Genomic DNA, 14,139 nt, shown 5'->3' with positions numbered 1-14,139 from the left:
AAGGGGGCCATAAAAGCTGCAGCGGGCCGTGCGGGCGGGCGCAGAGACGCACAGCCGGCCGGCCCTCCTCGCCCAGCGCGCGCCCCAGCCTCGCCCCGCCATGCATGTGAACGGCAAAGTGGCGCTGGTGACCGGCGCGGCGCAGGGCATCGGCAGAGCCTTTGCAGAGGCGCTGCTGTTCAAGGGGGCCAAGGTAAGTTCTCTGTCACCTCCTCCCCCCCCTCACCTCCCAGACACCCGCCCGGGTTCTTAGATGGGTCCCGAGCGGTAGGAGTAAGGGGAGAAATGGGGGTGCACTCCTCGGGGGTTCAACCCCTACCCCCACCCCGCTGGTCCCTTCCAAACTCTGCTGCTGAGCAGCCGGAAAAGCTGGACTTTAACTGCCTCATTGCAAGTCTGCGGGAGTGTGCTGTTCCTTGACGTGTGTGTGCACGCGTGTGTGTGGGTGCGCGCGCATGTGTGTGTGCACGCGTGTGTGCGCGCGCGCGCGGAGTTCAGGTCCCGGCGCCGCTCACACCGCCGCGGCGCCTCGCCCCTTGTGTTCAGGTGGCGCTGGTGGACTGGAACCTAGAGGCAGGTGTCAAGTGCAAGGCCGCCCTGGACGAGCAGTTCGAACCGCAGAAGACGCTGTTCATCCAGTGCGATGTGGCTGACCAGGAACAGCTGAGAGGTAAGACCAGACCCGCGGAGCCATCCATCCCCTTGGAGCACGCCCTGGACGTGCAACAACCTGACGGCAGCCGGGGATAAGCGAGTTAGCGAGGCCCAGACCCAGCCAGCGCCAGCCCGTCCGCCCCGCAGCTCACCTCCCAGAGCCAGCCAACGCCGCCGAGAGCTTTCCTACCCGCAACCCCAAAGCCACAGCGGCTTAGGAAAGGACCAGACGGCTGGAAGATCGCTTTTAGTTTAGTCATTGGCCAGCACACAGTGTAATCATAAAGCCTTTGTATATTCAAAGACAGTGCGGCTACAGTGGTTATTAAATGATCGAAGCTGCACACGGCCCTTAGAAGTTACCACAGGCTAAGGGCACCATAGCAAACAACCCTCAGAAAACAGGAAGAGAATCCAGTGACATTGTAATAAGGCTGTGTGTGTGTGTGTGTGTGTGTGTGTGTGTGCATTCTAGCATTCAAGTAACCAGATGTTCTTGCTGGCTTTCTACCCCCTGGAGATAGTACTTGAAAAAAATAATAACTGTTCAGGGTTAGAACTGGAGAAGAAAAGTTTCCACCAGCCTTCTGTTTCTCTGCACTCTCTTAAAATAGGCCAGTCCATTTGTGAAGCATCATAGATAATAGTAGCATACACAATAAACTCACTGGTGGTAAATACAGCCCCAATAAGTTACCTAAAAGTGTTACTTTTCTAGCAGAAAAATATAGGATATGTGTTTGTCACAAAGTTTCATTCAAAAGGACTGAATAAGTAGCTAGGTACATGTTAAATCCAGATGTCAGAAAATGTCCATGGCATTCAGCCCAGTGTTCCCTGTGGAAAAGCACAATGAAGTGTGAGTTTCTTAAATTTGTCAGATATTCTGAAGAGGTGAAAATGAATTGTTATGATAGGAGATGCCTAAAGTTCAAGAAGATCAATTGAAAGGAAATTATGCAACTAAAATCTGAAACTGCTTATCAAGCTCTATAACAAAGAAAAGCAGGCATGAGTAGAACATATTTGTAGACACAGTGTTAGAACATATTTTGCTAGAGGATAATTTTGTTGATGGCACATGATATTGTGGTTCAATGATATAGAGTCATGTCAAATCCCATTATCCATTCTGGTAAGAAAGGAAACAATATAGATAATCTGAATGTCATTTCTATCTCAGCTTATAAGATTTCAAAATTATTGTCCTCCCCAGTATGTCAAATCAGTACCTTGGCTCTAGCTAAAGTATTCCATAAGGATAAATCAATGTGGAGAAAACATAGGCATAGCATTGATTCTTTTACTTTTAGGATTTAATATTGCCTACCCTTTCAAAACTGTTTAACTTCATCAAAGTCAAATAAAAAAAGAGATACACAGCTGGAAAATTCCAGGGAAATAGCCTAAATCTAAGTTACTCTACAAATTAACAGACTACAGCACAGAGAGTTTTAGGTAAACTATAAAAAGGGCCATCGCATAGATACATTAGCAAGCACTAAATTATAAGTCACTTCACCTCGTTCATGTCAGAAACAAAATGATGTTTGCCACTAAAAAGAGTATAAAGAAAGCAGTGGAGATGGGAATGAGAAAAGGACATTTAAAAAAATTGCACATGCATATTTATGAACCTTGTTTTCTACAAATTAGGGACAGTTTCTGTAGGGGTGTGTAGGGAGAGAGGAATCTGGGCTAAAAGCGGGTGGGGGGAGGGAATAAAATAAAAATTTGTGTTCTCCAGAATACCTTTTCTGGCACTAATTTGAGTTCTAAAGAAACAGTTTTAAAATTCCATGAAAAATAAGTGAACTGTTTTTCCTTGTTATTATTATTTTCCATGCAAGTAGAATCACTGTGAGGGATACAACACATCTTTTGACCAAGTATAAGCATGGTGATTTGTCCTATTGGGTACTGATTAATCCAGACCTTCCCAACTACGTTTGTGGCTGTTAATAGTTCTATGAGTATGTTTCAGTCAAAACAAGCTTTATACTGATCTTTTGTTTTTAAGGAGCATATATGTTAGCCTAGAGATCTAAGAATACCTTTTTATCTTATGGGGAAATAATCACATTTTTTATCAATAGTCTGTAGCAAGAGAATCACAATGAAAGGCAAAGGACCCACAGAAACATCGTCAATCACCAGAAGGATTGAAAGAGCTTCTTTGAAAGACATTGAGTTTCTCAATACTAAGGTCCAAAAGCTGAGCATGAACTGGCTGAAAAGGGTTAGCAAGAACTGGATATGTGTTTGGACAATTTAGTGAATGACCTTCAGGTCTTAGATTCTACACTCACATTTCCCTGAATGAAGATAAGGTTATACAAACTAATAATGTAAACTAGTAATACAATTAGAAAGTGCAATAGTAACCACAAAAGTTTGATTATTCTAATAAAATCAACTGTATAAAATTAGGCTTTTACTAGGACACCAAAACACCTGAATTATGACCAAATTATGCATCTACTCAATTGTGACCAAATAAAGTAGAAAAAAACTTACATTTATTTATATAACACTTGTAAAATGTTATGTTTTACTAAAAAAATGGATGTCTGTCATACTCCATGTCTTAGAGCTCCAATAATTTCTCAGGTACAGAGAGATGTTAGATGCTCAATTTGACCTTCAAGACCTCAATTTAGGATACTCAGTTTTCTAAGATTCACTCGAATTATTGATTATAGGACATTAATGTACATATGACTAATCTAGAGATATGTTAAGCAATATTCTAATTTAATAATTATGTGTTACCTACAAAATTCTTTGTTGTTGCTGCTGTTGATTTGCTTTTTGTGTCAGTTCTGGGCCTTAAACTCAAGGTCTGGGCACTGTCTCTGAGCTTTTGTGCTCAAGGCTAGCTTTCTAACACTTGAGAGCTATAGCTCTACTTTCAACTTTTTGTTGGTTAGTTGGAGATAAGGTTCTCACAGACCTTCCTGCCAGGCTGATTTCAAACCATGATCCTCAGATCTCAGCCTCCTGAGTAGCTAGCATAAGTCACCGATGCCTGTCAAAATTCTATAAGTTTAACAAAGCTCAATTACTGCTGACTCATGATACTGGTCCACAAACCACATGTTGAGAAGTAAGGAATTAACTCACACCAGATGAGTATAGTTTTTACTAGGCAGGAAAATAAAACTTCATTTCATGACACAGAGTTTGAATTCAGTGTATATATATATATAAACTAAAAACATCCTTATAATGTGTTTTTTTTATCAGAAACTTTTAGAAAAGTGGTAGACCACTTTGGAAGATTGGACATTTTGGTCAATAATGCTGGAGTGAATAATGAGAAAAACTGGGAGAAAACTCTGCAAATTAATTTGGTAAGCTATCTGGGGTATGTTTATTGCCTAACATTATTTAGTAATGTGCTATCTAACACTCTGGAGTTGGCATACTCTTAACTTGGCAGCCCAAATGTCCTACTACTTGTTTTTGTATAATTTATAAACAAAATATGACTTGCATTTTAAGTAGTTAAAAATAATATGAAATGCCTAAATATGAAATTTAGTTTCTGCATGTTGTAGAATGCCACAGGTATTTAGTTTGGTTATTCATTATCAATGGCCGCTTTTATGCTATAATGGCACAGGTGAATACTATGGGTGAAATATTTATTACACTATTTGACCCTTTGAAGAAACCTTGACTTAAATTATTTATTTAGAAAATAATGTGTGTGTGTGTGTGTGTGTGTGTGTGTGTGTCAAACTGGAGTTTGTACTCAGGACCTCATGCTAAGACAAGTGTTCTACCACTTGAGCCACACATCCAGTTCTTTTGCTTTTAGATCAATTTGCAGATAGAGTCTCTATTTGCACGGGCTGGCCATGAACCCTAATCCTCATACCTCTGCCTCTCAAGTATCTGGAATTACAGGTGTGTAATCTTAATATAATGCAAGACAAACAGCAGAAAACAAAGCTAAAGTAGTTATAAAGCTTTGTAGATTTTATCAAAAAGCGTGTGTGTGTGTGTGTGTGTGTGTGTGTGTGTGTGTGTGATTCCAACAAGGTTTGATGATCATTTAGTTCTGAACTAAATGGCAAAGAAGATAACATTAAGTAATAAAATTTTCACACATTTTGGCACAAGTTTGTTGACTATTTCCTTCTATGAACACTTGCATCATAAACTGTTGGGGTTTGATAAGGCCACAACTTTTTGCCACTTTTACAAATAAAGAATAAAAAAGAGGGTCTGGGAAGTTGGCTCAGTGGTAGAGCGCCTGCCTTGCATGCCTGAGGCCCTGGGTTCGATTCCTCAGCACCACATTAGAAAAAAAAAAGCCGGAAGTAGCGCTGTAGCTCAAGTGGTAGAGCACTAGCCTTGAGATGAAGAGCTGAGGGACAGCGCCCAGGCCCAGAGTTCAGGCCCACAACCGGACCCCCCCCAAAAAAAAAGAATAAAAAAGATAAATCTTAGCTAAAACACATGTCAGGAAAACCTCCCACAGGTGACACAAGGCTTTCTCAGCAAACTCTTGCCAGAATTGAAAAACAGGCATTTTATTTATATGCAAATGTAAATAGAATGACTTCCCACTTCCTGAAAAACTTCTAGGATATTAAATTCCTTAAAAATAAAAACTGGCTACTATGCTTTTGTTCCCTTCCCAGTAACCAATATAATTTCTTGAAGACAGTGCTTAGTCAAGATGTTTTGGGCCAAAATTGAAATTCCAGTGAGTAATTGCTCAACTGTAGTAATTTCCTGGAGGTAATAAGAATTATAATACCTCACAAAACAGAATAGATAAGTCTTCCTTAAATTAAGGTACAAAAGTCTCCCCCAAACTGATGGATTCCTAAATTACTGTAATCAAGAAAAGGTATAAGTTTAGAATACAAACACCTTCCTTGAATTTGTTTTAAATATGTGCCTCCAATGTTCATGATTCATTATCTTTAAAAATAACTTTTAAACCTGCTTGTCAAATTTGCCTCAAAATTCTTCTGGGATTCTAATTGAAAATATTAAGCACACACACATTTCCTGATTTGAGTCACATCTCTGATTTTCTTCTACTTTAGATAAGTAACATAGTAAAATAAATGGAAAAGTTATTACAAATATTTATATGTCTTGGATTAATTTTACTTTACTATGGCATATTAATATTTAATACACCATTGACTTACTAAGTTAATACCTAATTTCATATTTGTGTCTTTGCTTATCCATATTAGTTTATAAATACATAATGTTCCTATTTGTTTCAAAGGTCAATTATACCTTTGCTTTGATCTCCTTAATTGGTCAGTTTCTGAACAAAGTTTTTCATATGTAAATGACAAATGTCAGTTTTTCTATTCTCTCAGTAGTTTAGTTGGTTTGGACTCTCCATTACACATGAATAATATTCAAAGCTTAAATTGCTGTGAATCTACTGATATTTAATTTATTTTCATCAGTTATACCCTACATATCTGTTGCCTATAATATTTTGATGCATTCTATATTTCCAGATATTAGTACCCCACAATTTTTTCTTGCTTCACATGTACCTTTTATTCCATTATACATCTTATTCCTTTTAATACCTTTTTATTTACATTTACCTGTTTATTCCCTTATTTTGTAAGCATGAGTAATCTTTTGTTGAATCTCTTTTGGATGTTGTAGTGTGAGTTCTACTTTTTTCTTTTCTTTTTTCTTTTTTTTTTGGTCAGTCATGAGTCCTGAACTCTGGGCCTGGGCACTGTCCCTCAGCTCTTCAGCTCAAGGCTAGCGCTCTACCACTTGAGCCACAGCGCCACTTCCAGCTTTTTCCTGCTTATGTGTTACTAAGAAATCGAACCCAAGGTCTTTCCAGGCCTTTCCCAGCCCCCGAGTTCTGGTTTTTTCATCTGTGCTTATGTATTTGTGAATTTAAACCATTCGTATTTATTTTTACTTTTCTATTTTATATTCTAATGTTTACTGGTTTGTTTTTATTATTTTTCCTTTCCTTTAATAAATTCACTGGACAGTTTCAATTTTTTCTGTTGGTAAGAAAATCATGCTTTACTTTTTATTTAGTGGTTATCTCTGACTTATTAAAAATCATACTTCTTTGCATTCTTTGTTACTAGACAAAATAAAAATTTTGAGTAAGCAGTTGGAAACTAAAATAATTACAAAGAGTATGTTTTCATAAATATATGCCACTTTCCAAAATCAAACAATGTCATGAGAAAGCACAAACCACCGAGAAGCTGCCTTCCTATTTTGTAACTACTGATATTGAAATATCAGAAGTTACAACAAATACTGTTATAGTTAAGTGTCACTAGGATATAAAAGTTCTATTTTTAGTGGACACCTACTATTTTTTTCTCTGAGAAATCAGCTGTACCTAGTGTTACTATTGAGAAATATAAAACCTACAATGACCCACAAAAGTAAGAAATTTGAATGATTTCTCTTCATTCAGATAATACAGCATATTTGCATAGACAAACACACTGCAAGCTGGAAAGAACCTACATCATTTATAAACAAAAAAATTCTAAAAGACAAAATTTTATGGTAACCTCTTTTCATTCAACTAATTTTTCTTGGGACCTTCTGTCATAAGCCACTTCTTAGATTAACTTCAGATAGTTTAAATTTATAGAGAAAGAACACTATAACCTTTGTTAGTCAGATACATGTTAAATATGTGTTCATTCTCCTATCTACATCCATTGCAAATTAAAAGCCGAGTAATCCTTATTTTTCCAAGGTGATTAGCTCTGTTAGTCTAATGCAAATATTTGTATGTGGTTTGTATAAACTTTGTTTACCAACTCTACTTGGGATACAGTTTGCTTCCTTGCTCTTATGCAATTCCATGTTTGTCTTTTTACATGTTTTTCCACATTGTCAGAGATAACTACTGAACTAGAGAACTATATATATATATATATATAGTTATATACTTCTCTAGTTCAATATATATATATATTATATATATATAAAATCTTTCCATCTCCCCTTTCCTTTTTTTTTCTTCTTTTGGTATTGGGGATTGAAATAAAGGTCTTTCATATGCTAAGCATTCTCTACCATTACTCTTTTCTTTCATAAACCAGAGAGAGAGAGAGAGAGAAACTTCTGCTGCAACTGATTTCTTCTTCCATTCTAATAGTGTACCAATTGATTGGAATTATTTCACACTTTTGTAATTTATGCTACAAAATTATAACCTCTTTTAAGACATGAAACTATTAGTTCATGTCTTTACAGAGTAGAGATTCAATTAATATTAACAAGATGAACTGCCATTGTATGATAGTTTGCATCCTAGTATTTATTTCTGTGTTTAGGGAATTTCCTAATAGATCAGTATCTTCTGTCCTTCCACTTTCATCAAGTTACCCCTTCCTTATTCTTCATTCTGCTGATGTCACCACTCTTCCCATGCAAGAAATACACAAAAATCTCTCCCAGCCTTTGTTTCACTGTTCTATGCTTCCTCCTTTGTCTGAGGCCAGTAAGAGCAGTTTTATTTATAGCTGCTCAGAGTTTACAAGGAATGTTCAAGGAAGAATGAGGCTGAGCAAAACTATTGAAGCAGAGGTAGACTTTTACACTGAGTATTGGTAAGAGAGTTCTGTAATGCACTTCCTCTACTTTTAACTTTTTGAGCTAATAATTGGCCTAAATAATTCATACTCATTCAAGGGGAAATTATAATCTAATCAAGATACAGCTAATGGGTGTTAAATTCCTTGGTGAATGATTTAATCTAGAAATAGTATGTGTTGGGGTCAGAACTAAAGTTCAATCCTAAATCTACCGTGGTGAATAGTTTCTCTGATCTCTAAGTTACCAACTTGTAAAAGAGGGAAGATAAATGCACTACCTTTAAGGACTGTGAAATAGACCATAATTGTATGTGAATGATAAAGCATAATGTTCATGTGTTCAGTAAAATATATTACCATTTCAGTATGAACACCTACATGTTCTCATTGTTGTGGTGGTGGTTTTGTTTTTTGGTGCTGGTTCTGGGGCTTCAACTCAGGGCTTTTTGTCTTTTGCTTTTTCATGTTTTTTTGTTTGTTTGTTTGGTACTTGTGCTTGAACCCAGGACATTGTACTTGTTAGGCAAGTGCTTTCCAGAGAGCTACATCCTAGCCCTCATATTCTCATTTTTATTTTTGTGTGAAGCAGATTCTTCTGCCTACTCTAATAAGAAGTTGAGGAAATGGATAGAAATGATGCTCATAAATGTGTTCCTCTTGTTGACTCCCAAGGAAGCTGATTAAAAATTAAATTGGTAACTGCTGCCCTTACTAGTCTATTATATCTGAAGATCCAGTTGAACTACAGTAGAAAAGGTTTATAAATATCGATAATTCTAACGAGGGAGAAGACAATAATTTTAGCACTGAAACAAAAAAAATGGAAAAATTAGCACAAAAAATAAAGGATAAAAGGGGGTTTCAGAAAAAAGTGTGCCACTCAATATTTTTTGAGAACTGGATTGGAGAAAATGTGAAGACCTGAAAAACAAAGTTACATGATTGAGATTCCAAACATTTTTATTGCACTATGATAGAGGAGAGATAAATAAACTGAGAGGAGCAGCAAAATAGAGAGAAATAAGATAGGAGAGATGGAAGAATAAGAGATTGAAAGTGTCAACAGTGAAAAAGTGTGTGTGTGTATGTGTGTGTGTTTCATAGGAAGACATTATTCCTCCTGATGAGAAATATAAACAACAGATTTACCATATCCACTTATTTTTACTACTTGAGCATTATTCTCAATATGGAAGAACTTAGGAGAGTGGGGGTTTTTTTGTTTGTTTTTGTTGTTGTTGTCGTTTTTGTCGGTCATGGGGCCTGAACTCTGGGCCTGGGCAGTCCCTCAGCTCTTCAGCTCAAGGCTAGTGCTCTACCACTTGAGCCACAGCACTACTTCTGGCTTTTTCTGCATATGTGGTGCTGAGGAATCAAACACAGGGCCTCATGCATGCAAGACAAGCACTCTACCAATGAGCCACCTTCCCAGCCCAGGAGAGTGGTTTTAAGGTAAAGACTGCTATAATTAATGGAAGCAATTAAAATTTCCAATACAAATAAATTATTTCAGTATGACATATAATAATTGTCTCTTCATAACCAAAGTTATTAAATAAGTGTGCTCATTTGATTTTTTAAAAATTCTTTTTTAATTTTTTTATTGTGAAAATACTGTACAGAGGGGTTACAATTACATGGGGAAGATAATGAGTACATTTCTTATCAAGCGTTGTTGCCTCCTCGTTTCCCCCTCCCATCCCTTCCCATCCTCCCTCTCACCCCCCCCAAAGTTATAAAGTTCCTTTTTCAACATAACGACTTGTACATCTCATTGTTGCAATGGGTCCACCTGAATCCCTATTTAAATTATTTGTTTTTTTTTTCTTCCCCTCCACAAATTATACCAACATCAAATACAATGAAAGAGCTGGGAAGGTGGCTCAGTGGTAGAGCGCTTGCCTTGCATGCCTGAGGCCCTGGGTTCAATTCCTCAGCACCACATAAGCAAAAAGAAAAAAAGCCGGAAGTGGCACTGTGGCTCAAATGGTAGAGCGCTAACCTTGAGCTCAAGAGCTGAGGGACAGCGCCCAGGCCCAGAGTTCAAGCCCCACGACCGGACCCAAAAAAAAAAAATACAATGAAAGCAAGGGTTATACCATGGGGAAGGGACATACAAAGCAACAAAGAAATCATCTTGTATATATGTTAGAAACAACCACAAAAAAGAAAAAAATTTTGAATCTGTATCTCGGGGTTCATTTCACCTAACATCAACTTATCTGACCTTTTCTGCTTGTCTCAGATATACTAGTTATGGCAAATAAGGGAAACCATGGGACCTATGTTTCTTTGGGCCTGGCTTATTTCACTTAATATCATTTTTTTATTTTTGTCAGTAATGAAATAATCTCTTTATTCTTTGACCATTGGAAATTAGATGTAGGATTTGTTGTTATTGTTTTTTAAAAGTCAAGTACAGGTGTTGTGGCACAGGCTGTCATTGGAAGAATTGCTGATCAATCCCAGCCTAGGCTGAAATGTCTGTTAAACTTCATCTCCCATAAAGTAGTAAAATAGACTGGAAGCATGGTTCAAGTGTCGGAACCTCATCAGTAAAAAAGCTGCGAGTGCAAGATCCTGAATTCAGCACCTAAAACTGGGGAAAAAATAAAAGTTAATTCAAAACTTAATAACTGTGAGGCAAGTATAAAAGGGACTGCAGGAATTTAATGACTAGCTTTCTGTTGAAAAACTTACAAGACTTTTCATCAATAATATTTGCAGAACTCTCTACAGACATATAAAATAGCAACAATAAATTTTATCACATGAATGTATGATAAAAATACTAATGGCTCTCCTGCTATTTTTTCATTTTAATGTCTGGATTAGGTTTCTGTTATCGGTGGAACCTACCTTGGTTTGGATTACATGAGTAAGCAGCATGGAGGTCAAGGTGGCGTCATTATCAATATGTCCTCCCTGGCAGGTAAGGGCAACTATCATATTAACAGTACTATGTTCATGCCATTTATTTGGACCACAAGATGTCTGTCTTTAAGGTATGGACCATCACTCAGATTTGATATCAAAACTCTGATTCTTTTTTGTTACAGTTCTATGGAATTTTCTATTCCAAAACTTTGAACTTTTTTTTTTTGGTTGGTCGTGAATTCCGGGCCTGAGCACTGTCCCTCAGCTCTTCAGCTCAAGGCTAGTGCTCTACCACTTGAGCTATAGCGCCACTTCCAGTTTTCTGGTGGTTTATTGGAGATAGGAGTCTCACGGTCTTTCCTGCCCGGGCTGCCTTTGAACTGTGGATCCTCAGATCACAGCCTCCTGAGTAGCTAGGATTACAAGTGTGAGCCACCAGCACCCGGCTTTTGAACTATTTTTACTTTACTGTCCTAACTATACCTTTTTAGCTTATCTGACAGTGGTACTATTTTCAATATTTATATTTTTAAAATGTATACCAATATATTTATATACTATTTAATATATTATATATAAAATATTATATCTATTTTATATAACATTGTATATTATTATGTATTATATATTACATTTACTAGATATATATGTTATTTACAGGCTATTTTAAATATATATTTATATTCCCAGAGTTACTGGTTTTAAAAGATTATTTTAACCCTTCTAAGCAATAATGCAAAATGAAAGCACTTTTAACAAAATATAAAGAACTAAAATGAAGCTCTATTCTTCAACTTCACCCACAGTACTTGGGTAGCCAGACATAATATTTTGAGCTCTAAATCTGAATCCATTGTTGATTCTTACCAATTTTCTTACTTATCTAGAAATCATTGACAGATGATCTCTAAACCACTAGAAAGCTGCTACCTGTGGAGATTTGTAAATCTTCTTTTGACATTCTGAAATATAGATTAGCATCTGATTTTCTCTGGTTCACTTAACGTTAAAATAACATCCCTAATGCTATTAACCACCCTAATTCTGTGATTTGTTCAGGATAATCTGGTTAATTTTCCTAATATGACATCTGCTTATGAACTGTATCATTTCAATTCTAACAATGCATAAATGGTAAAAGCCTGAGTATTACTAAAAGAGCTATGTACTCTAGACAGAGCCAGATTTTAGGTTCCTGGAGACTTAAATTCTAGAGCAAAATGGTGAAACTAAATTTATTCTATATATTGAGGTAAATAATTATTAGTCTTTTTGCATTCATACAGATAAAACAGTGAATTAGTATATTGGTTTCTCCAAAGTTCCTTTTTTTAGATGTTTTTTTATTGTAAAAATACTGTACAGAGGGGTTACAGTTACATGAGCAAGGTCTTTCATCTAAAACAAGAGATGCTTCTACCTTTCTCATTTGTCCCCACTTTGTCTTGTTTTACTAAAATAAATCTTTGCTAAAACTTTGAAAAAACAGAGTCATTATAAACTCAGTGAGAAAACTGTTCTGATTTTCTGTCCTGCCACTGTTAGAACTCAGTAACTACGGTAGCATTCCAAAGTATTTTTCCCTCAGACTTTTACCCTAGCACACCAGGTGACCCCATTAGAAATGTGTGTCTTTGCACATTCTGCTTCATCTGTAACTTCCTCCAGCTTTCCCCTGGCATTCTCCCTTCATGATGCAGACCTCCACATCTGGCATCTTTATTCATTCTGGCCAGTTGCTGTTCCATCTCACAAAAGCTTGAAAAATATCTCCGAGTATATTGTCCATTACTCAAGAATTTCTATTCTTCTCCCATCATGAGATTAATTTAAATAATAAAAGTTGTATAATAATAGAAGGTATAGGAGGGGACCCCTTAATCTCCACTATTTGGTCAGAAATACTATCAACAATGTGATGTTTTCAGGGTAGAGCACAGAGGTAGAAGTCAGAATACCAAAATACCTCACCAGAGTTATCAAAGTAAAATGGCTAATGCTGTTTTTCTGTGCATTTTCCAAAACTTCCTTTCTTGCAAGCATTTTCTGTTAAGTCTAGGAAAGCGGTGGCTCTGAGAAAGCTTCAGTTTAAACAGGGTAGTTCTGGTGACCTCTTAAATTGATTCTGTGGAAGTCTTCATTATCATAGTGAAACTTTCAGCTGACATACTGGTTTAAACAGAGAGGTTACTGAGAAATAGACACTGACACAAATAGAGTTCCAAATGCAAGTAATGAGTTTGCCAACAAAGGAGTAAAATGGAGCAAATGTGCAGCTTCAGAAGTGGTTCTTTATCGTTGTTGACCCAAAAAACTCTGCTGTTTTGGTTTTTGTTTGTAAACATTACATTCAATCTTATTCTCACATTGATTATTTAACTACTAAAAGAAACTATGAGACTTCTGCTCCAAGAACAGTAGTTGAACTGTTATGTCTCAAGAAGCAAAACATTTCAGGTAAGAGAAAACTCTGGTCATCTTCCTTTGTTTCTAGGCCAAAGATAAGTCTTTACAACTGTTCTTAATATAAGGAAGGGCACTAACTCTAAGCTATAACTGTAAATTTTCAGGCTTTGAAGTCAACTACTGGCTGAGCCATTCCATATTTAGTCCTTATAAGCCATTACAACAGAGGTGTTACAACCATGTCTAATTTATATTTATAAAAATAATCTCAAATGTGCCACATAAATTGACAAGCATGATGAGAAGAGACACTGGTAATAAAAGGAGCTTTATTTTTCTGTATGTTAGCAGATGTCATATGATGGGTGCTGATCCTGGATTGTAATTGCTCACATGCTAAGGGTCATGAGTTTGTGAGCCATACTTCCTTTCAGCTAAACTACAGTTCCCCAGGCCTTTTGTGGAGACCGGGTCTTTTATGCCTGTTGTACTAAAGTCTTTAAGGACATACATATTATAAAGCAGTCAAGTCCAATATTTATTAGTGACTCTTTGGAGTTGTGGATAAATTATATAGGGGGTGTTATACTTCTTGTATAAAAAAATTTAAGTAGAAATA

The 14,139-nt window shown here is 36.7% G+C and overlaps 1 protein-coding gene across 1 annotated transcript in view; it reads left to right on the top strand.

Annotated features, from left to right (window-relative positions):
* The first annotated feature begins 30 nt into the window (after positions 1-30).
* The window catches only part of Hpgd (hydroxyprostaglandin dehydrogenase 15-(NAD)), a 28,380-nt gene continuing 14,271 nt past the window's right edge, over positions 31-14,139 (top strand). The window contains exons 1-4 of the mRNA XM_013026888.1: positions 31-193; positions 547-670; positions 3,901-4,007; positions 11,073-11,169. Of these exons, the coding sequence (XP_012882342.1) occupies positions 101-193; positions 547-670; positions 3,901-4,007; positions 11,073-11,169 (421 nt within the window). The 5' untranslated portion in view covers positions 31-100. The remainder of the gene's footprint in view (positions 194-546; positions 671-3,900; positions 4,008-11,072; positions 11,170-14,139) is intronic.

The sequence above is a fragment of the Dipodomys ordii genome, unplaced genomic scaffold, assembly GCF_000151885.1.
Source record: "Dipodomys ordii isolate 6190 unplaced genomic scaffold, Dord_2.0 Scaffold4, whole genome shotgun sequence".
Classification (NCBI taxonomy): Eukaryota; Metazoa; Chordata; class Mammalia; order Rodentia; family Heteromyidae; genus Dipodomys; species Dipodomys ordii.
Note: the sequence above shows the minus strand (reverse complement) of the source record. Positions and strands in the feature narration are given on the sequence as shown.